This window comes from Haliotis cracherodii, unplaced genomic scaffold (genome assembly GCF_022045235.1).
Source record: "Haliotis cracherodii isolate W230 unplaced genomic scaffold, xgHalCrac1.p SCAF_2, whole genome shotgun sequence".
Taxonomy (NCBI): domain Eukaryota; kingdom Metazoa; phylum Mollusca; class Gastropoda; order Lepetellida; family Haliotidae; genus Haliotis; species Haliotis cracherodii.
In genome coordinates this window covers 8,075,622-8,101,931 of record NW_027266275.1, presented here as the reverse complement: position 1 = coordinate 8,101,931, position 26,310 = coordinate 8,075,622, and the positions used below count along the sequence as shown (strand labels likewise).

The following is a 26,310-nucleotide window of genomic DNA, read 5'->3' as shown; positions in this document are numbered from 1 at the left end:
ACGTTCCGAAGTGCAGTTGGATGTACACACAAGACATAACGAAACAAGGTAGCAATTCGGACATACTTCTGTCAAATCTATCTGTTTTAATTTGGAGAAAAGGTTCCAAGGTCAACAAGTACAGACATGGAAACGCGTTCCGCCAAGGCTAGTTTCCTCGCTAAATTGTTTCGCAATTTATATATCCAAAGTTGCCAAACAGGTAAAATGCCTTAGCTACCGTAACAGTTAGACACTAATTTTCAGTATATTAGACTATTATTTTGTTATTATAGCAATTATCCCAGTTGTTTTTCCCGATGGTTAATTCTGACTCATTCACCGAATGACAACGGCGACGCCATGTTTGTTTGTAAACACTGAAAATAGTCCCTACTTGAACTTTGTTATTTGCATCTTTTTCCGCATATGATCCCAACGGATATCGGGGTTTTTATCCGTTGGCCTTATCCTGCCGAGAAACTTGCCCATCATATGAGAAATATATTTATTTCAACCAGAGTGATAACATGTACTGTACATCCGTCACCCACACAGCGACATCTTGATGTCTGCTACCCATCATATCGGCTTTAGGAACTACGAAATTCTATCTGTGGTTCACTTGTTCATACTTGCATGTCATCTACACACATATTAACTGGGTGCAATGGGACGAGACAAAAATGAAATATATATGGTTATTGTGTCACTCTTACACTGCCCCACGTGTGATGTTTGTTTGTTGTTTAACGCCGTACTCAGCAATATTACAGCTGTATGACGGTGGTCTGGAGCCTGGACCAGACAATCCAGTGATTCTCATCATGAGCATCGATCCATCCAATTGGGATATGATGACATGCATCAACCAAGTCAGCGAGCCTGGCCACCCGATCCCGTTAGTCGCCTCTTACGACAAGCATAGTCGCCCTTTAAGGCAAGCTTGGGGTTCTGAAGACCTTTTCTACCGCAGATATTCACGGATCGTGATGATCTGATTTTATGATAACATTGAATATGTAACATCACAGATGTCAATGTTTATCAAACATTCCTCGGAAACGGGTATATTTATCTGTTTGAACGAAAGAACTCATATAGCAGCTATTCCTTGACACAGTATAATCAAAGACGGGTAATGAAACTGCATAGATGCCCAGTAAACAGTCCCCTTACTCCAACCTACAACCTGACAGATACTGTGTGCCAGACCTAATGATACTTTACCTACCTCCTAATTGAGCATGAAACAAAAATTACAACTGAAATTAAACGTAAAGGGGGGAAAGGAAATTGTGAAATACGAATTTGAAATAATTATTAAACTCATGATCACATGTAAAGGGCAGATGGGAGATTGTGAAATAATTATTACATTCATGATCAAATGTAAAGGGCAGAAGGAAGATTGTGAAATAATTATTACATTCATGATCAAATGTAAAGGGCAGAAGTAAGATTGTGAAATAATTATTACATTCATGATCAAATGTAAAGGGCAGAAGGAAGATTGTGAAATAATTATTACATTCAGGATCAAATGTAAAGGGCAGAAGGAAGATTGTGAAATAATTATTACATTCATGATCAAATGTAAAGAGCAGAAGGGAGATTGTGAAATAATTATTACATTCATGATCAAATGTAAAGGGCAGAAGGAAGATTGTGAAATAATTATTACATTCATGATCAAATGTAAAGGGCAGAAGGAAGATTGTGAAATAATTATTACATTCATGATCAAATGTAAAGGGCAGAAGGAAGATTGTGAAATAATTATTACATTCATGATCAAATGTAAAGGGCAGAAGGGAGATTGTGAAATAATTATTACATTCATGATCAAATGTAAAGGGCAGAAGGAAGATTGTGAAATAATTATTACATTCATGATCAAATGTAAAGGGCAGAAGGGAGATTGTGAAATAATTATTACATTCATGATCAAATGTAAAGGGCAGAAGGAAGATTGTGAAATAATTATTACATTCATGATCAAATGTAAAGGGCAGAAGGAAGATTGTGAAATAATTATTACATTCATGATCAAATGTAAAGGGCAGAAGGAAGATTGTGAAATAATTATTACATTCATGATCAAATGTAAAGGGCAGAAGGAAGATTGTGAAATAATTATTACATTCATGATCAAATGTAAAGGGCAGAAGGAAGATTGTGAAATAATTATTACATTCATGATCAAATGTAAAGGGCAGAAGGAAGATTGTGAAATAATTATTACATTCATGATCAAATGTAAAGGGCAGAAGGGAGATTGTGAAATAATTATTTATAATAATAATTACATTCATGATCAAAAGGAGAGAAGGGGAATAGTGAAATTCCAAATAATTTAAAGCGTAATGAAGGGAAGCTTTAGAGGAAGGTACTTCAGGCGTTCTCTCAGCCCTCACGTACATCAACTACTATGGGTTGAGATGTAGATCAAGATGTGTAAAGAGAGTGACCCCCAGCGATGCATTTGCACGATAATCTAATCGTAGTCAAAAAACGCTGTCGGTAAAAACACACGGCCGTTAAAAAACTGTAACAGCTACAAAGTGGCAAACCTGTGCGTCCTCTATCTAGTTTCAGTGTTTTATTTTTAATCTGCACCAATGAGAATAAACGGTTTATCAGCCTCTAGACAGGCAGCTATCTCGAAGAGTCATCACTTACAACGTGTTTCCTGGCGGGGTTTCCACAGGGTGGTCCTCTATCACCGCCATGGTTTCTGGACATGTCGACCATGACAACTATATAAAGTAACGCAAATCTTCACCCCTCATGATACGATCTATCTTCAATGCATATGCGGGAAATATAAAGATCGCAGGGTCACTTCGTTGTAACATGAGAAGGCTCACTAGCTGTGATTCTGACACGTCGTATCGAGAGTTCATGTTTGATGGTAGTTTTTGCTTGTGTTATCTTGAACGACATGCGATACGGTCTCTGAAATGCTGATGGCGATTGCCACCATCTCATTGGGGGATGTGATCAACCTTAAGTACAGCTACACAGCTTATATTAACATCTGTGAGTTGCGGCGTAATATATATATATATATGCACATTATCCATCTGGGTAACAAAAAGCAACAAAATCCATTAAGAAACGTCCATTGTACGATTCCGACTATAACATAAGCTTATGTTTATGAATCTCAAATATCAACTATCATGTAGTGATGATACCAGGTGTTCTCGAAAAGGTGAGCCAAGATTCGTTTGGATTATATTTCTAGGTTTCTAGCATCATTCCCCGTGGTCGTAAACGTCTCAGACGTGCGTCATGCTATGATATAACCGCAATATTATTCTAATTAAGCGGCGTTAAACCAAATTCGCTTACTCAATAGTAGTGGCATTTTAGTAGACTATTGTGCCTGTGTGTAGCGTCGGGTCGATGACGGTCGTCTATGGCCCGTCTGTGTGGTTTCGTTTATTAGTGTCGTGTCATGAACTCCCGTCAACTGTTCATCTGTGTAGTTTCGTGTCATGGACGCCCGTCAACTGTGCATCTGTGTAGTTTCGTGTCATGGACGCCCGTCCACTGCGCATCTGTGTAATTTTGTGTCATGTACGCCCATTGAGTGCACGTTTGTATAGTTTCGTGTTATGAACGCCGACCAGTATATCTCACTACAGCCGCCGACCAGTATATCTCACTACAGCCGCCGACCAGTATATCTCACTACAGCCGCCGACCAATATGTCTCACTACAGGCGCTGACCACTATATCTCACTACAGGCGCTGACCACTATATCTCACTACAGGCGCCGACCACTATATCTCACTACAGGCGCCGACCACTATATCTCACTACAGGCGCCGACCACTATATCTCACTACAGGCGCCGACCACTATATCTCACTACAGGCGCTGACCACTATATCTCACTGTAGGCGTCGACCACTATATCTCAATATGGGCACTGACCGCTATATCTCACTACAGGCGCTGACCACTATATCTCACTACAGGCGCTGACCACTATATCTCACTACAGGCGCTGACCACTATATCTCACTACAGGCGCTGACCACTATATCTCACTGTAGGCGTCGACCACTATATCTCAATATGGGCACTGACCGCTATATCTCACTATATACGCCGAACATTATATCTCAATACAGCCGCCGACCACTATATCTCACTACAGCCGCCGACCACTATATCTCACTGTAGGCGCCGACCACTATATCTCACTGTAGGCGCTGACCACTGTATGTCACTACAGGCTCTTACCACTATATCTCACTGTAGGCACCGACCACTATATCTCAATATGGGCACTGACCACTGTATCTCACTACAGGTGCTGACCACTATATATGTCACTGCAGGTGCCGACCACTATATCTCAATGTAGGCACTGACCGCTATATCTCACTACATGTTCCGACCGCTATATCTCACTACATGTTCCGACCGCTATATGTCACTACAGGCCTCCTATATAGCCAGTGTGTATTGTCCTCTTGTAGATCGTCTGTAACGTCTCTATGTTGTGTCATCTCATAGACGCTTGCCAATAGCGCATCTGTAGATTGTCGTGTCGTAGATGCTGCGCCTATATGAATCATGCCTTCACTTAGTGATATATAGTAGACGCTATCTTACCTGTATGATCCCTATTTAGTGGGTCGTCTAAAGCCCTTAAACGCTCCATGTCATGTCGTAGACGATCGATTTTAGCAGCTATTTTTACAATGTTTTGTCGTGTACAGACGCCTGTGTTTTATCTTGGGTTTTGTTTTTATCAAACTGCTATGTATGATGCAGATCGGTTACACTTGGATTTAATTGTTTTCCTGAAATTTAAAGAGCGCCTGGTTGCATTAGAACAGCTTGACGACGTGATTATGATTTGTAATGCGACGGCTACAGACGTACGTTCAGTCATAATATTGTGTTCCTTTGACATTTAACTAGACGTGCTTAAGTGATTAGCTCACAATAATAGCCATGTTTTGAATAAACCAGAGAAAAATAAAGAAATCGTTATCTTGATACTTGACGAAAATGCATATTGTCAAGAATAAAAAAAACATGATCGATGAACGATATTCTCGAAACACATGGCTTTTACATTTTTCTTCTTTTAGTATTCACTGGCACACCCTTGCGTGGAAATTATCTCATGATCAGGAAAGATTTTGTCCAAAATAAGCCGCAGCCTTCGGCGATTCCGTCGCGACAACGTCCCAGTAAATGTCACGGGCAAGACAAGTTATATTTGACCCGATCTTTATATGATAGGATTCCGACAACATCGTGTTAACAGGTTACGCGACATTATTCCAGCAAAGCCGCGAGACCCATTGGTAGAGTGTAAATAATGGTCGGGTAATCTCCTGTAAGCTCCACACACCGCGTGTTATAGGAACATTATAGCGGCGGGGGCGGATTGAGACCAGACCGGAGCCTCAGGCGTTGTTATGAGCTCTAAACAGCAGTAGCTTTGAAGTTCGACGGCAATTTCAACTTGTGGTTATTTTTGTCTTCAATGAGAATCACATTGAGACAAGATGGCAGATTTTCTTCCCGCGTGCACCTATTCACGTAGCTTAAACATGTGAAGACGGAAGTCTTTGTGTTGTACTACGTATGAAGTTGGCATTTATCTTCGATTTGCTTTTGAAGAAAAAGGCAGCTGAAAATGAACTCTTCAAATTGGCGGATATTAGGAAACTATCACACCAGCTTAAAACTCGCGTGCAGGAAAACACTGTCTTTAGGTATTTCTTCTGTCTTTTTAATCAGGGATTTAAGCCATACTCGGCAATATTACATCTACGGGTGTATCTTGGAAGCCGGCACAGTGAATACTTATGCCTGGCGCCGACCACCGTATCTCATAGTAGGCACCGACCACCGTATCTCATAGTAGGCACCGACTACCGTATCTCATAGTAGGCACTGACCACCGTATCTCACTACAGGCGCCGACCACCGTATCTCACTACAGGCGCCGACTACCGTATCTCACTACAGGCGCCGACCACCGTATCTCACTACAGGCGCCGACTACCGTATATCACTACAGGCGCCGACCACAGTATCTCCTAGTAGACACCGACCACCGTATCTCATAGTAGGCACCGACTACAGTATCTCATAGTAGGCGCCGACCACCGTATCCCATAGTAGGCACCGACCACCATATATCACTACAGGCACCGACCACCGTATCTCATAGTAGGCACCGACCACCGTATCTCATAGTAGGCACCGACCACCGTATATAACTACAGGCACCGACTACCGTATATCACTACAGGCACCGACTACCGTATCTCATAGTAGGCACCGACCACCGTATCTCATAGTAGGCACCGACCACCGTATATAACTACAGGCACCGACTACCGTATATCACTACAGGCACCGACTACCGTATATCACTACAGGCACCGACCACCGTATATAACTACAGGCACCGACTACCGTATATCACTACAGGCACCGACCACCGTGTCTCATAGTAGGCATCGACAACCGTATCTCATATTAAGCACCGACCACCGTATCTCAGTATGGGATCGTACCATGTCTACTGATAGCGGCACTGGTCACTATATCTCACTGTAGGCACCGACCACTATATCTCACTGTAGGCACCGACCACTATATCTCACTGTAGGCACCGACCACTATATCTCACTGTAGGCACAGACCACTATATCCCACTGTAGGCACCGACCACTATATCTCACTACAGGCGCTGACCACTATATTCATAGTAGGCACGGAGCACTATATCTCAGTATAGGGTCGTACCATATACATTGATAGCGGCACTGGTCACTATATATCACTGTACAGGCACCGACCTCACAATATGGAGACGTACCAGATAACCTCACTGTACGCAGTTTACATGTTCATACTACATACAAAATTATACATGTGGTTATACTACAACACAGTTTACATGTTAATACTGCCCACTAGACTATGTATGAAGTCATACGTCAACACGTTTTACATATTAATACTATCTACACGAGTATACATACAAAAATATTTACATGTTAGTACTTATTACAAGAGTATGCATGGTGTTATACGTCAACACACCCTACATGTTAATACTTATAGAAGAGTATGGATGATGTTATACGCCCACACACCCTACATGTTAATACTAATACAAGAGTATGCAGGATGTTATACGCTCACACACCCTACATGTTAATACTACTACAAGAGTATGCATGATGTTATACGTCAAAACACCCTACATGTTAATACTACTACAAGATTATGTATGATGCTATATGCCCACACACCCTACATGTTAATACTACTACAAGAGTATGCAGGATGTTATACGTCAACACACCCTACATGTTAGTACTTTTAGAAGAGTATGCATGATGTTATACGCCCACACACCCTACATGTTAATACTACTACACAAGTATGCATAATGTTATACGCCCACACCCCCTACATGTTAATACTACTACAAGAGTATGCAGGATGTTATACGTCAACACACCCTACATGTTAATACTTTTAGAAGAGTATGCATGATGTTATACGCCCACACACCCTACATGTTAATACTACTACACAAGTATGCATAATGTTATACGCCCACACCCCCTACATGTTAATACTACTACAAGAGTATGCATGGCGTTAATAGATAATGCTTAACATGTCGTGCCTCGACATTATGCCAAATACTGTGATCACCGTCAAAGAAAGTTCTACAAAAAACTGACTTTCAATGTATCTAGACAGTTACAAATCCAATGTATTTGACCTTGTTCGATAGAGTATGTTGGTAGACAGGAGTCGAGGCCAGGAGACCACGTACTAATCGAGATGTACAGTCGGTTTGTGGCGACAAAAAATATGTAGGGGCAACTACCGTGACATTTATCGAAGACCACTCAGTATATCGTGGCGACGGGTGTCACAGTGGCAAAATGATTAAAAAAACCAGCGACAGCTCATTACCTCGGGAAATCACGACAAACTGTCCCGTGCTGGGATCTGTGTCAAATAATCGCTGACGCAGTTGAGCAGTTTAGTGATATTTTTTTGTGATATTTTTCATTGATTACTTAATGATGCTACTACATAGATAACAATGTTAAATGTGTTTTGCTGCAAATGTTTCTTATCTTTGCCATGTTTGTCACGTTTGATGACGTCACATTCTGCCCTGACAATCACGCGATGGAGTTACCGGCTCCGTGTAATCTGGAAACGTCTTTGACACTATGTCCCCGAATTGCCTTGCTGTGGATAATGACTTCAGCTGATGTGCTATCAAAGTCAATAAAAACAAATCACCGCATTAGTATATTAGTATATTCATATCATATGTTGTTGGTTCAGATATCCTCTTGTATATGTTGTTGGTTCAGATGTGCTCTTGTATATGTTGTTGGTTCAGATATGCTCTTTTATATGTTGTTGGTTCAGATATGCTCTTGTATATGTTGTTGGTTCAGATATGCTCTTTTATATGTTGCTGGTTCAGATATGCTCTTGTATATGTTGTTGGTTCAGATATGCTCTTGTATATGTTGTTGGTTCAGATATGCTCTTGTATATGTTGTTGGTTCAGATATGCTCTTGTATATGTTGTTGGTTCAGATATGCTCTTTTATATGTTGTTGGTTCAGATATGCTCTTGTATATGTTGTTGGTTCAGATATGCTCTTGTATATGTTGTTTGTTCAGATATGCTCTTTTATATGTTGTTGGTTCAGATATGCTCTTTAGTATATGCTCTTGTATATGTTGTTGGTTCAGATATGCTCTTGTATATGTTGTTGGTTCAGATATGCTCTTTAGTATATGCTCTTGTATATGTTGTTGGTTCAGATATGCTCTTGTATATGTTGTTGGTTCAGATATGCTCTTGTATATGTTGTTGGTTCAGATATGCTATTGTATATGTTGTTGGTTCAGATATGCTCTTGTATATGTTGTTGGTTCAGATATGCTCTTGTATATGGTGTTGGTATAGTTATGTACACAAATAGGTTGTTGTTTTTTGAATCCACATATATAGGCTGTTGATTGATATATGTACCTATATATGTTGGTTCAGATATGCTCTTGTAGATGTTGATGGTTCGGGTATGAACGTGTAGATGTTAGTTCAGACAAATTGATGAATAGAGACATTCAGACATATTCATGGTATATACATGTATCGTTGCATATTCATATTGCAACTGGGGGAGGCCAGTCGTCAAGGGGCGCTGCAATTCGCTGTGAGTTGCGTCACTTGGGCACGCCAGAAACCTATGAGTGTGGGTTCGAATCCCCTTCGCCCCGATAATGTTTCTAGATTTTGTGAGCTCGTTGGTTTCACCAAAGTGGTAAACGTCTGAGACATGCATCTCTTCGGACTTTCTTTCCACAATAACCTGATACGAGGTGATCTAACTGGAATATTGTTAAAAACGGCGTTAAACACAGCTCGCTCACTCATATTGCAAGTATGAACTATTACCATAGTAAGATATCGTCTAACTGTACACTGCCGCGCCAAGAATACCCCATTACGTAATACATACAACCTTAAATTACTACACTTGATACGGATCACCCACAACCAGCCACGCAAGTGGGAACATGTACTTCAAACAAACATTAATCAACTTTCTGGTACTTGGCTCTAGGCCAGAATTTAACAAACAGCACACTTTGTACGTCATAATTTAAACGTTTACTTTACATAAATGATAGAGCAATAAACTTAGAGATACGGAGTTAATTTAAGAGCCATTTTGATACACCTGGCTTTGTGATTTGGTCGCTGCGAGATAACGTCAGGTAGCCGTTCCTGATAAGGTTATTTCGGGTAAAGCAAAGTGGGCATTTGTTTCATATTAATATAATAGTGGTACCAGTTTAGAAGCAATCTGTTGTTGTAATTAAGCCATGGATCACAGTATATTACATGATATAAACCAAGGGCATTATCGTTTGCACATTTACGGGTGACGGTGAAGCAGACCGAATTACTTTAGTTTCCTTAGGAGTTCGTTCCGAAGACGTCATGCAATGGTCGTATACTTATTAAGTTGGGGTATTAAATTCAAGTTGGTGCACGTTTAAATCATGTAAAATCATTATTTGCTCTAATTTTATGTACGTTAATGTAGAGTTTGTTGGTTATGTACGTTTGCTATGACAACGGTGAATCATTTTACACTCCATTCCTCCTTACGTCCCCTTGAGAACGCCAGGAACCAGTGACTGTGGGTTCGAATCCCGGTTCAACCTGAAATGATTTTAGGCTTGTCAGCACCCGTGCTCAAGTGTTTCACCAAAGCGATAAACGTCTGAAACCTGTATCTCGTCGGGCTTTCCTCATACATTAAGCTGAGACGCCCTTGAATACTGTTAAAAGCGGCGTTAAACCCCACTCACTCACTCACTCACTCAGGGAAATGAAACTGTGGGTCGTTCCTGAAATTTCACAAATTATGGGACGTTCAGGGGAACTGATATTTAGGGAAACATATCTTCATGCATAACGAACACAGCTGCGCCGTATGTTCAAATTTCAATTTATAGCAACTTGTCTCAAAATATCAATTTTTTTTAAATCGCATCGGGAACTATAACTGTTAGAGATTTTAGGTTTTAGTAGAATAGAGGTTTTAGCAGAGATTTCTTATGACCACGAAAAGAGCATGTAGCTTTGGATTCGGTTGAATGGTTTTAACTTTTAACACATTTTGATCTCTGATCTAAAAGCCGTAAAACATCTGCTGTCTGAGACAGGATTTCTCTCCAGGGAGGTTTTATTTAAGATGGGAATATATTTGGGAAGCAAGACCCCCAAAGTCGGTTAATTGGGATCTGTTGAGGAACTTAAACCTTTTTAAAACGAATAATAAAAGATGTTGACACTTATCCAAACACATAGTTCTTTTTAATTGAGAGGTTATAAATGAAAACATATTGGACTTTGAAACGTTTTCAACGTATAAAACACAGACATGAGGTTAAATATCACATACTATACCTATTAATATTTCAAGATCACTAAAGCATGGTAACGCACAGTGGAGCGTAACATAAACATTTCATCGGAACTATTAAACTGTAATAGTGATGGTTTTATAATGAAGGAATAAAGTATTAGCCCTTTGCCACAGCCAGAGGATCCCAGTGCAGTCTGTTACGCTGTAAATAATGCATAAACCAATTGGTTCACATGCGTGCAGAAGGGCGGCTGGCTTTCCCGTGACACGTTAGTCTTTTCCAAGTTTTCGGTCTCCTTATTTGCAGGAATTATTGCAAAGCATCGTGTTTACGTTAAAGTCTGTAAAACGTTTATTTCCATAATCATCACCTCCGTGTCACATAGTCTTTGAATGTGATGGCAAGAGGGCCGAGAGGAGGGATGGGCAGTTATTAATAACCATGCAGCGTTGAACATCTAATACCTTCATCACTTTCCTCCCAAATGAAGCTGACACGTGATGTAAATAAATAGCAGAAACAAAACATTTCTATATTCATAAGAAATTATATAACTTTAATATATTTAATATGCGGAGTTAAACCAAACCAATAATTATTACCATGAGTGCAAATGAGACACCATGGTTAATTGGGATCATTATTATCTAACAGTTTGATACATGTGTGTATGATTAATATTAATTAGAAGACAAAGTGGTTTTTGAGGGTCAACTGGCTTGATTCTCCCATTATATAGCGGGCCTTTCGTTCATCAAAGCGATCTTAGCGCCAATGCTATAGTCTAACGATTCTGGGGTAAGATTGCTTTATGGGAGGGACATGCGACGGTATATGATGTCTTTATATCCTTCTTTTTTTATAAGTGCATTTTACTGTCACGTTTGATATAACATGCACATATGTACATTATGTTGATATGCACATATGTGCATTATCTTGAAAGTTTCAAATGGGTGGGGATTATGAGGCAACGTCGTGTAAACAACCCAATCTCGTTAATAACAATGTATTTGAAAAAGCCTTAGGTGTTTCTTCCCACGGGGATAATTGCTTGTGTGTGGACTCACTTCTTATCTTGTAATTGTTCAAAGTGATTTAACATGCTGTTGTAGCAGCTGGAATGTTTCAGGGGTTTCTTATGTCCATAGACCTATATCGGAACATCTCAACAATGCAGTGCAGCCCGAAAACTGTGTATTACCATTGGTAGTCTTATAGGGATCAAGTACACGTAAGGACTCCCGTGTAGGTTCCGGGTTAGAACTGGTCTTCAGCAACCCATGCTGGTCGTTAGGCATCGGGTGGTCAGACTCGCTGACTTGGTTGATACATGTCAACCTATCTTATTTGCGTTGATCGATGCTCATGATGTCAATCACTGGGTTGTCTGTCCAGACTCGATTATTTACAGACCGCCGTTAAATAGCTGGAATATTGCTGTGAGTGCGGTGTTAAACAACAAACAAACAAACAAACGTAACGGCGAAATCTCCAGTCCTATATTGGCACATATGACGTTTCCTCTGAATAATTATGGAGGGGGGGGGGGGGGGGGGGGGGATATGGGTGGCCCAGTCGTCTAAGGCGCCGGGATTCGCTGTGCAGAGTTGCGTCCCTGGGTTCGATAGCACCATACCCGTGCTTGTGGGTTTCACCGAAGTGATAAACGCCTAAGAACTGCATCACTTCCGGCTATCCTCCTACATTAAGCTGACACGCCGTGATATAACTGGAATACTGTTAAAAGCGGCGTTAAACTGAACTCACTCACTTGTATATATGTTAAAATGAGTTTGAGGCAGTTCCTCTGTATAATTATGGAGGGGGGGGGGGTATGGGTGGCCCCCATAGACCTATCTCGGAAAAATATTTATGTCTATGGTATCATTGATTCAAAAACATATGATATAGTTGGAATCGTACAATCGACTATGCTTTTAGCACACATTATTTCATGAATATGAAAACTGTTTTGTCGCTGTTATTTACAAGTTCATACCTTTCCACAGCCTCATATTGCGAGAATGTACAATACATGTATACCGTGTGTTACAGAGAGGTACCCGGCCCCCAGTCTGAAGGAAATACAAAAGACATGCGGCATCCGCCCGTCCAATTTGACCCGTGGCTACAGAGTGGTGGGAGGGAGAGAAGCACACAGACTCAGCTGGCCTTGGCAAGTGAGTCACGACTGAGTGAGTGAGTGAGTGAAGGTTTCACGCCGCTTTTAACAATATTCCGGTCACATCACGGCGCGGCGTTGTAACGTGCGGAGATACTTAGAAACTAGGTATGAAGAAACACACCTCATGCACGTCTCAAGTTTATGTTTCGATCAACATATAGTTAGGAGGAGGACGTTGTTAAGTCAAGTGGATTCATTCTTCAGGGGGGCCACGGGTGGCCCAGTCGTCTAAGGCGCCGCGATTTGCTGTGCACGCCAGAAACCTATGATTGTGGGTTCGAATCCCGGTTCGCCCCGATTATGTTTCTAGGTTTGCCAGCACCATACCCGTGCTCGTGGGTTTCAGCGAAGTGGTAAACGTCTGAGACCTGCATTACTTCGGGCTTTCCTCCCACATTAAGCTGACACTCCGTGATATAACTGGAATACTGTTAAAAGCGGCGTAAAACCCAACTCATTCAGTCATTCTTCAGGGAAGTTGTGCCAACTGCAACATTCTGTGTTGACAATTCGGACCCGTTAAAGTAACCTCTTATACCCGTCTTTTAATTCATGACAATTTATGACAGATAATTTAATTTCACGAAGCGTTTTATATATCAGGAATATTAGAAAATTCGTACTTTCTGCATGCAAACACCGTACTATACCTTCATGCAGACGACCTTTCTAATATATTTAAGCTGTAGGATTAGTGGGAAATGTTTTTATCCATGCAATAATAAATTTCGGATATGACGAACCAGTGTGCACTTTGAAGTTCGTAATATCCGCAGTTAAGAATTCGATATAACCGCCCTTTAGAGCTCCTCGACTGGCCTTGTTATGTCACTACATACCCTGGATACCACACAACTGGGAAGTACTTTATATTCACTACGATACCTAACCAAACGGGTAAGGAGGTCACGCTGTTCTTTTTATAAAATAGACGCACATCTCACAATAAATGTATAACAAATTACGTTCTCAAGCTTTGTGTGCGTTAACTGATCATCTTAGATATATAGACCTAAATCAATCTCTATATAAGGTTCCGACGCCATTTGTGGGCTGTGGGGATTCTGGCCAAGGACGCACATTGAAACACGTGTGGATCAGCCCTGTATACAGTGAACATTCAAGGGTATATGGTCCCTGGTTCGAGTAACATGTGTACCTTATCCTGGTTTGTGTAAATAGCAATGGAGCGGGGTCATTAACCACTGCGAGGTCACGGGGACCAGGCCTTGCTTTAGCGCAAAAAGGCGGACGAATAACAACTGCTGACATTTCACACGATCTAAAGAAGCACACATCAACATTGTGTGAAGACAGTTAGAGAATGCAAAGTGTTCAGTTTTTCGTGGATATTCGTAACCCGATTCCATTCAATGGGATAGATAGATAGATAGATAGATAGCTAGATGGATGGATAGTTAGATGGATAGATAGATAGATAGATGATAGATAGATAGATAGATAGATAGATAGATAGATAGATCACATCTACCACAATATATAACTAAACCACGTGGAACATATCAAATAACATTCAACGCCTCACGTAACAAAACGTAGAGTACGTGGAACATATTATATAGCATTCAACACAACTGGTAACACAACATACATCACATAAAACATATTATGTAGCTTCAACACGTAACATAACATACATCGCATGTATCATATCATATAGCTTCAGCAACATGTAACACAACGTATACCACGTGGAACATATATAACATTGAACACAACACATACACAAGGTACAGTACGTGGAACATATATAACATTCAACCACAAACACAACACTTAAGCAACATAAATATGACATACCATACAGCAATCAAGTCAACACGTTACACAACATTCAGCACATAATCATATTATATAACATTGAACACAACACGTAACACAAGGTACAGTACATGGAACATATTATATAGCATTCAACACAACACGTAACACAACATTCAGCACATAATCATATTATATAACATTGAACACAACACGTAACACAAGGTACAGTACATGGAACATATTATATAGCATTCAACACAACACGTAACACAACATTCAACACATGATCATATTATATAGCATTCAACACAAAACGTAACACAAGGTACAGTATATGGAACATATTATATAGCATTCAACACAACACGTAACACAACATTCAGCACATGATCATATTATATAACATTGAACACAACACGTAACACAAGGTACAGTACATGGAACATATTATATAGCATTCAACACAACACGTAACACAACATTCAGCACATGATCATATTATATAACATTCAACACAAAACGTAACACAAGGTACAGTACATGGAACATATTATATAGCATTCAACACAACACATAACACAACATTCAGCACATGATCATATTATATAACATTGAACACAACACGTAACACAAGGTACAGTACATGAGACATATTATATAGCATTCAACACAACACGTAACACATCATTCAGCACATGATCATATTATATAACATTGAACACAACACGTAACACAAGGTACAGTACATGGAACATATCATATAGCATTCAACACAACACGTAATATAACATTCAGCACTTGTTCATATTATATAGCATTGAACACAACACATATCACAACGTACTGCACTTGGAACATTGCATTACATAACATACAACGTCAAACAGAACACTATAAAGCAACCGATAACACTCACTAGTATTACACAACTTGAACACGGCACTGCAGACTACCGTCAACAATTAACAACGTAAGACAACAGACAACACAACATTTGCACCGTAAAACAGAACATATTAATGTGCAGCACAGTCACAATGTAAAACGTTCTTCATCCTACAACACACCACTCAACAAAACACAAGTACACTCGTTCACCCTGCGTCTTTACACTGTATACAAAGAAATCCTCCCTTTCCTATTTGCAGACACCGAATCTAAATGATAGAAGTTAATGTTGCTCTATATATCACACAGGGTCGTGGGTCTTTACTGGTGGCTCTAATCGCAAGGAAAGGGCGAGTCTTTTCCAGGTTTTATCATACATTTCCCACATTCACGACACAACGAGTGACCAAATAACCGTTTACAGTGCACATAACTTGCGATATTCTATCGCCCATAATAGAACAAACGAATGTGTGGGGCCTGAATAAAATCATTTTTTTACAATTTATGGGCAAAATCAGTCGCGGGGATACAATAATGACTCCATCGTTAAATACTAATTCCCTACGGAAACATAACAGACACTTTAAAAATAGCCAATTATAATTCTCCGAGAGAAGAAAAGCAACACTTTGACAATGCAACCCAGACACGTGTTTCGCATGAATGTGCCCTACGTATTATAAGAAGATATTTAAATAATGTGAATAAGTACAACAAATGAAAACAGCCAGTGCAAACCGCTAGTAACCACCACCCCTGATCGGCGTGTATAATGAGCTATGTTAAAGCATGCTAGATGGTTTCGTAAAGCCTAGGGGTAGCTGTATCAAACGTCGCGGGCCGTTGATCATTTGAAGGCCTGCTAACGCAGTTATTTCCTGGCGAGGATGTTAGGGAAGTAGTCGCGAGACTTGAAAAGATTCGTGGCTTACAACATGGCAGCTATATGATTGTGACGCCTCTCATCAGTGCTTCGCGGTGTATTAACCCCGTATTAAACTGTCATTAACACGTGAAGAGGCGAATTTTCAAGCCCGAAGAGCGCAGACAGATAAAGTTCAAATTTCCGATTACCTGAACATAATGATTACAGACGTAATCCATCTTGTTCTCAAATTTTAATCCTTAAAAACAAGGTTGTCTGAAACATCTATTTAAACAATAGAAGTGTCAGACAACCTTGGTTGTTTTACTGTATACTTTTTTCTATCACTGAAACGCACTCTCCCTCGGAAAGACAAAAAAATTGTTTCGTTGAGCTAGGAACAAAATACACTTTTCTTTTTACGAATCCAAATAATAACACGTATTCTTATAGCTTTCGTTACGCAAAAAGTAGGCTTTGTAAAATGAAACGAATAATGCTTTCTTTTCAAAGCTTATTGTCAGCATCATACCCGTGCTCGTGGGTTTCACCAAGTGGAAAATACCTGCATCAGTTCGAGCTTTCACACTGTTAAAAGCGGCGTTAAACCCAACTCACTCACTCACTCTGATTAGTCACTCGTGTTTAATTGAGAGGTGGCTATAGTTTAAACGTTATAAAACTTAGCAATTTCGATGAAATTATCTGAATTACCACTGCTGAAGTTTAGAATTGGCTTGGACAAACTCATTTGCGATATTGAACGCTTTCAGGCCTGATATTTACACGTAACATAACTAACATCTGATCCCATGACAACGGTTTATAGCAGTGGTGCAACAACTATTTATTTGACGTTTCAGTGTCTCTTTAGTATCACAACAAACACATTAACCGGAGATTCCTTGTTTTAGTCACATGGTGCATACCGGATTCATATATGTTAGTTGCATCATACAGGCAGTACTCTCAGGCGTGTTGTTGATGTCGGTTGCATAACCCTTTTCACACAACCCCGTCCAGTATATATTTAATGATACTACGTCAGTGTAAACCTTGAAAGTTATAAACAAGTCATGTTTTTCATCAAAGAAATCGTGTCTATAGTTGAAACAGACACCAGATGTCCAGATTTAAGCATAAAAGTCCCCCAGATGAGTTGAGGCATAAAACAGAACGAAAATAGCTCACAGAGTCTCCACGTGCAACATCATGTTTAAGATAACTCTTCACTACCTTTCAAAACATACGTCCCAAGTCTCGATTGCGCCCGGATACAAACAAGGTGAAGTGCATAAGTATACGTATTAAAACTCCCTCGAGAATTTTGACGTCAATTAATTAACATAATTTCATTAGTTGTGTTATTGCCCCCACTTAACTGAAATCAATGTAAGGTTATGTCGTGGCCTGTTTGTCAGGCGTCCGTCATAAATCCTGCATTATCCGTCGTCCTTGATAACATCTTCTGCTTGGAAACCACTGAATCAATGACCCTGAGTCTTATCACACTTGTTCCCCACATGATGACATCCTGATTTGTTGAAGAGGTTCGAATCCAGCTTACAATATGCTCGCCAATGTATCCATTTTTGGCAAATATATTTATAGCCATTAAAGGGAAATTTATGTTAAAAATTTAATTAAATATGGCACATGTGTAACGAGTAAGTAGGGGCAAAATATATGTTCCGTTGTGTGGGATATTTAATATTTTTATTTTTTTCTGTTCAATATTTTGGGTTCATATCAGTATATGATGGTACTTATTTTCACATAAAGTATCATGACATGTAATATACTTATCAGGTGCAGTTTAGATACCTATCCGTCAGACAACAAATTTGTCATGATACAGGTGTACAACAATGTTAACAAGTGGTGAAATTAGCAGGCTACATTTACCATGCTTTTTGAGTCATCATTTACCAAGTGTGAAGCTAACTCTCTATAGCACATTAGTGGAAATTGTTCATGCTCAAAAAGGGGCAATAGGGTAGCCTAGTGGTTAAAGCGTTAGCTTGTCAACCCGAGCGGGCCCTGCTCATGATGCTGATGGGAGCCACCCATGTCCACATTGTTAGAACTTTTGGTAGCTGCCCTGTTGCTGTAACTATCCTATGAAACGTTAAAGACAGACCTGGCAGGCATCAGACTGGCCAAGAACAGGCAGACCCAGGGTAACTTCGCCCAATGAAGACCGATACTTGTGTACTTTGCATCTCCGGAATTAATCCCTGACAGTGACGCCATCAGCGACGAATGCTTGTAGGCATATGATTAATCATTAGAAAGTGTCCAAGGCAAAGGAATTAGGGCTTACAGACCTTACAGAGGACAGTTATTGACAGCGCAGCATCGTCGTCAGAGTTTGAGATGGGCCCGGAATGTATGTCGTCGGCAGAGACGTGACTGGCAGAGGGTCCGGGCCTACTGACCAGCATTTATGTTTATAGTCACTCAAATACGAGACTGAGAATATCTATTAATGATTATGAGCTGTTGGTTACATGATTACTAAAGAGGACATTTCTCGTTCCAGGTTGCCATCATGACAAGATACGAAGAACCGTATTGTGGCGGAACCCTTATAGCGCCATCTTGGGTCCTGACAGCCGCGCACTGTATCCGGAAGAAAGGCAGAAAGCGAAGAGTCCTTGTGCGTATGGGTGAACACGACTTCCAATTATACGAAGGAACAGAAGTGACGCAGAAACCGAACAAAGACTTCCCCCATCCAAAATTTGACTACTCAACAATATCAAACGACATTGGCCTCATAAAACTGAAAAAGCCAGTACACAGAATAGCTGGACTGGGATTTGCTTGTCTTCCCGAGAAAGACGAAGTGATTCCTCCCAAAACCCTTTGTTATACTGTGGGATGGGGGAAAAGGAAAAATACCCATCTGTTTGGGGCAATTGCTTTACAGGAGGCTAAAGTGCCTGTAGTGGACGCCAACAGGTGCCAAAGCGTCTTTGACTATGAGATCACAGACACACAGGTTTGCGCAGGGTATTCACGCGGCGGCGTGGACTCGTGCGCAGGGGATAGTGGTGGACCTCTCTTGTGCGCACATGAGGTCAACAATACCTCCCGCTGGTTTGTGTATGGGATAACTAGCTATGGCGAGGGGTGCGGACGCAAAGGGAAATTTGGTATTTATACAAAAGTTCCTAGTTTTGTGGACTGGATTAAACGAGTCGTGAACTCACATTAAACGTTGATAATTCGTATGGATTAATCTTTACCATGAAACAGGCGGGGTCTCAAGGCCCTTGGTTGCAGATGTATGCTCAGGGTTGACGATGAATGACGTTCTATGAATGACAGAGACATCGGATATGTGAGTGAGATGGCGACATGGCTTCTATATCGAAGCTGAAAAATACTCGCCCGCGTACAGCGCCCTAATCATGACATCATGACGTGGTCAATAGGCCAGAACCGGATGCGTCTCTGGATGACTGTTCACGAAAATGTGAAAAAGGCCTCGATATCATTTCCACAAACGACGATATTTCCAACGTGACGACAAATATTTGATAACGTTAGACCCTCCATGCCATTAGCGCTGTGTATAGTCAGGACCATTAACGACGATGTTTCCAACGTGACGTCAAATATATGATAACGTTGGACCATCCATGCCATTTGCGCTGTGTATAGTCAGGATCTCGGCCATAACACGGGCAGTCAATTCTGAAAGTTCATTTCTGCGACGTCACGTCAACATGGCGATCAAGCGACTTTGGCGTGGATTCTTAATTTAACAGAATACCATTGAATTCTCTGACATTTTTACATTTCATTTTTTTTACGATTACAAATTAACGTTTGGTTGAAGTTGTGTTATTTATTTCTCATATAACATCCATCAGTTATCCACTATTATGTCATATTATTTGTATACAATTTTCCCTAAACATACTGAACGTCCCATAGTTGTACATGGTTATTTGAGAGACTCAAATATATGAGGGAAATGCTCTAATTGTTATGTCTAGCTTAAAATCAAGATAACATTGATTTTTGTCTGCATTTAATTCTACGGGTTTTCTTCAATTGAATGAGAGAGATTGTGTCTATTCGCTAAATCATTGTGTTTAATGATCAGTTTACTCTAATTTAAATATCATACTTATTACACCGAGAGGGTCCTCTGATCGTGGTTGCGAATTCAAGATTTGCTTTGATTATTATACATTGTATTTCATCACTATTTCCGCACACCTCAGTTGATCAAAAGTCTAAACGTCTCAATGAAATACTAGCCTATTCATTCACACATTTGTTGTACCAATTTCTCTTCACAATTTCCCAGCTAATTGGAGAAATTCTTTGTGCGACCAATGCCTAGGGTTTAAGTTCGCAACTGTGCGATTAAAGACGATATGTTAAGTTTAATTTATGTTCATATTTTGTGTTTAAACGTACATCATACCATGTTTATCATGTGTTTTATGTGATATTTATGGCCCGTGGCATTTACTCTGTGTATGATTTGGCAGAGACTTAAGGCGGGTCCAGTGCTTAAAATGAAATAAATGATACCAATCTACATGATGTACTGTTATTTTGTTGAACGATTATTCAGCCTGCGTTATTTCATGCAGTGTATGTAGATGCGATATACAATCAGGCTGTGTTGTTTCGAACGTCATTCTGAGGTATTACCTTATCAGCTGAGGTGAGGTGAAATGGGGTTTAACGTCGCGTCCAAGATTATTGCACTTATATAGCAACGTGCATGCACGTGTGTGCGTGTGTGGCTGCCTGTACTAGTCCGGACTGATGCCCATTTATAGTGCTAGCACACTGAGATACCATGCCGCAGTTTTAACATGAATACCCCACTCAGACACAGTATACTGACTCCGAGTCGACCAGTCCTTGTTTTAGCCCCTTAATGCCGAGCGCCAGACAGGGTAACAACAAGTACCTTCTTTTAACGTCTTTTGGTATGACGCGGTCGGGGATCGATACCCGGACCTTCCGCTCTCCGGGCGGACGCTCTACCACTAGACCACGGAGGCGGTCCTATTACCTTATCAAACCTGGGGTGTGGTTATAACCACTGTTTGCTCAACAAGGACATACACCTGGGGTACCGTTTTTATATCTGATATAAATACTCTGAGCGGTTTAATATGTAGTCTAGATTTCTTGGTAACCGTGTGTCTGATAGATACACCGTTATGTATACTACTCAACTTTTGAGAGAGATAATCAGATATGTCCGTCTGTTTAAAAATACAGTAACATATGGGATTGACTCTTATTAATGTATCATGAAACGATACAAATAACCCAATCTAAAGCGAGATAGTATAATGTTATATGATATATTACAACCGTAATAATATGTTCAGGCGGTGGGGTAGCCTGGTGGTTAAAGCGTGATTCACGCCGAAGCCTGAGGTTCTTTTCCCAACATGGTACTTTGTGTGAAGCCCATTTCTGGTGTCCCCCGCCGTGATATTCCTGGAATATTGCTAAAAGCGGCGTAAAACCAAACACACTCACCCACTCACCCATGCTCAAACATTTCTGGTGTGCAATATTGCTACAAGCGGTGTAAAACCATATTCCCTCAGTTATATTTATCGCATTATATTCTCTGGCTTTATATAGTCTATGTCGCGGAAACCAATAATCGTTGGTTCGAGTCACGGTTCGTCCTGACAATTTTTTTGGTAAACGTCTGAGACCTGTATCACATCATCTGATATAACTGAAATATTGTTCAAAGCGGCGTAGTATGATATGTGCAACGTGAATCATATAATTCATATCTAGTTGCGCTCCAATACGCCCGAGCGCTGATACACAAACCACAGCCGCACCAGATCTGCACTACTATTATGTCTTGTTGTTTGCATACTATTAATTATTATTTTGTGCAATGGCAACAAGTGAAGTCTGATCACTTCTACACAAGATGCACTATTCACATTGCTGCACCATATAAAGTCTGATCACTTCTACACAAGATTCAATATACACATTGATGCAGCATATAAAGTCTGATCACTTCTACACAAGATTCAATATACACATTGCTGCACCATATAAAGTCTGATCACTTCTACACGTGATGCACTATTCACATTGCTGCACCATATAAAGTCTGATCACCTCTACACAAGATTCAATATACACATTGCTGCACCATATAAAGTCTGATCACTTCTACACAAGATTCAATATACACATTGCTGCAGCATATAAAGTCTGATCACTTCTACACAAGATTCAATATACACATTGCTGCACCATATAAAGTCTGATCACCTCTACACAAGATGCACTATTCACATTGCTGCACCATATAAAGTCTGATCACTTCTACACAAGATGCAATATACACATTGCTGCATCATATAAAGTCTGATCACTTCTACACAAGATTCAATATACACATTGCTGCAGTATATAAAGTCTGATCACTTCTACACAAGATTCAATATACACATTGCTGCACCATATAAAGTCTGATCACTTCTACACGTGATGCACTATTCACATTGCTGCACCATATAAAGTCTGATCACTTCTACATAAGATGCAATATACACATTGCTGCAGCATATCAAGTCTGATCACTCCTACACAAGATGCAATATACACATTGTTGCACCATATAAAGTCTGATCACTTCTACACAAGATGCAATATACACATTGCTGCACCATATAAAGTCTGATCACTCCTACACAAGATGCAATATACACATTGCTGCACCATATAAAGTCTGATCACTTCTACACAAGATGCAATATACACATTGTTGCAGCATATAAAGTCCGATCACTTCTACACAAGATGCAATATACACACATTGCTGCAGCATATGAAGTCTGATCACCTCTACACAAGATGCAATATACACATTGCTGCACCATATAAAGTCTGATCACTTCTACACAAGATGCAATATACACATTGTTGCAGCATATAAAGTCCGATCACTTCTACACAAGATGCAATATACACACATTGCTGCACCATATAAAGTCTGATCACTCCTACATAAGATTCAATATATACTAATTGTTGTTTATATAAAGTCTGATCACTTCTACACAAGATGCAATATACACATTGTTGCAGCATATAAAGTCCGATCACTTCTACACAAGATGCAATATACACACATTGCTGCAGCATATGAAGTCTGATCACCTCTACACAAGATGCAATATACACATTGCTGCACCATATAAAGTCTGATCACTTCTACACAACATGCAATATACACATTGCTGCAGCATATGAAGTCTGATCACCTCTACACAAGATGCAATATACACACATTGCTGCACCATATAAAGTCTGATCACTTCTACACAAGATTCAATATACACATTGCTGCAGCATATAAAGTCTGATCACTTCTACACAAGATGCACTATTCACATTGCTGCAGCATATAAAGTCTGATCACTTCTACACAAGATGCAATATACACATTGCTACAGCATTTAAAGTCTGATCACTTCTACACAAGATGCACTATTCACATTGCTGCACCATATAAAGTCTGATCACTTCTACACAAGATACAATATACACATTGCTGCACCATATAAAGTCCGATCACTTCTACACAAGATGCAATATACACACATTGCTGCACCATATAAAGTCTGATCACTCCTACATAAGATTCAATATACACTAATTGTTGCTTATATAAAGTCTGATCACCTCGTAGAATAGGCCCTCAGCAACCTATACTTGCCTTAAAAGGCGACTATGTTTGTCGACCAACGGGACGTGGTTTATGCATGCCATCGTATCCCTCTTGCGTAGATCGATGCTCATGATGTCATACACTTGGTTGTTTGGTCCTGACTCGTTTATTTACAGACCACCGATATATAGATTGAATATTCCTGAGTGTGGCGTTAGATAACAAACAAACAAACAAACATGGTAAATGAGTCTTGCAGACCACTAAACATAATTATATATCGGTGCATATCGGTGTAAGCATTCGGAGCAGTAATCGGCCGGAAGGTGCGGTTATTGCTTCCACGGGGTACGTACTAACGAGGTTCAGCTGCTGTGTGCGTTATTAATAATCATCTTTATGAATAATTAATCTAAGCTGAAACACATGATCATGATATAGTCGGATTCATAAACCGAATTTTGCACAGGCTTCTTATGAATATGGAAAGGGTTTCGTCGCTTTATCTGATTAATTAAACATACTCAGTTCAATACCATTTACGCACCATCCTGTATGCACACCCTACACCGAGCATCCTGCCCTTAGGAAGGGGAAACAAGACAAAGGGAGTGAATAGGTAACGGTTGTGAGACCTTACTGCTGTCCCGGGGAAGAGGACCCGTGTTGAGTGTGTAAATGTACTTGAAAGTCAGCTTGATCCCATTTAACTTTTACAGGCCACTTAAACCCCCCTTATCATCATGTACAGTTGATTGTCAGCTACCTTACAAGAACACTCGTACGCAACGCATGTACTCGTGGCAAACTTCTTCGTGTAACCTAAACGTCAACACCCGCTACATCGCCCGCTCTTCCTTAATGCAAATGCCCAGCGCTGAAGTCACCAACCGTTTCCCTCTGGTCAAAGATACCACCTATATTGTCCTTGTCTAGAATAAATTCTTATTCAAAATCGATTCTCAGGTCACAGGTGAGTGTACAACCCGAGCTAACTGTAAGACGCTAAGTTTAATGTCACATTTCAATTTAATTATTTATTCACAGCTGAACAGAGGCAAATCTCGAACAAAGATGGTTTATTTCCTTTGTTTCTCTGTTGGTAGTTCAAGGGTGGTCCAGTCGTCTAAGGTGCCGCAATTTGCGACCCTTGAGCAAACCATAAACCTGTGGTCGCGGCTTCAATACCGGTTCGCTTTGATTATGTTTCTAGGCTTGTCAGCACCATATCCATGCTGTTCGTAACGGCGTTATACCCAACTCACTCACTCACTGTGGGTTTATGATGGTTTGTTTATTGTTTAACGCCGCGCTCAGCAATATTCCAGCTATATGACGGCGATCTGTAAATAATCAACTCGGGACCAGACAATCCAGTGATTGACACCGATGATGATGATGATGATGATGATGATGATGATGATGATCATGATGATCATGATGATCATGATGACCATGGTGATCATGGGGATTAAACGAGTGCTTCCGGTGAAGCCGATTTCACACTCGTAACTCAGTGGGACAGGGCCAAAGCCATAGAGTCTGAGCAGCTTGTCGAGCACTATCTTCCCGAGGCAAGATTGTATAGCCAAAATGAAAGTCCATTTTCACCCCTGCCTTTTCAAGCCTACTTTTCTGGGCCCGATCGTGGCGCCATCCCGTATAGAACACGAGTTGTGTCCCTTGTGATGAAAACGCGAAAACCCAATCAGGATTCTGTTCTTATTTCGAATTGATTCACAAAGACGGCAAGCAGATGACGAAAATGTTCGATATTTCACACCTATCAGACAAACAAAATAATAGAATAACACCTTAAAGATGATTATTACTGCCACATTTCGCTCTTACAATAATAGAGTGATTGAGTGAGTATGGTTTTATGACGCTTTTAACAATATTCCAGCAATATCACGGCGGGGGA

General features: G+C 40.3%; 1 protein-coding gene across 1 annotated transcript in view; it reads left to right on the top strand.

Annotated features, from left to right (window-relative positions):
- Positions 1-21,251, top strand: part of LOC139469692 (acrosin-like) — a 34,002-nt gene extending 12,751 nt beyond the window's left edge. The window contains exons 3-4 of the mRNA XM_071251936.1: positions 13,020-13,144; positions 19,233-21,251. Coding sequence (XP_071108037.1) covers positions 13,020-13,144; positions 19,233-19,910 — 803 coding nt within the window. The 3' untranslated portion in view covers positions 19,911-21,251. The remainder of the gene's footprint in view (positions 1-13,019; positions 13,145-19,232) is intronic.
- Positions 21,252-26,310: the final 5,059 nt, after the last annotated feature.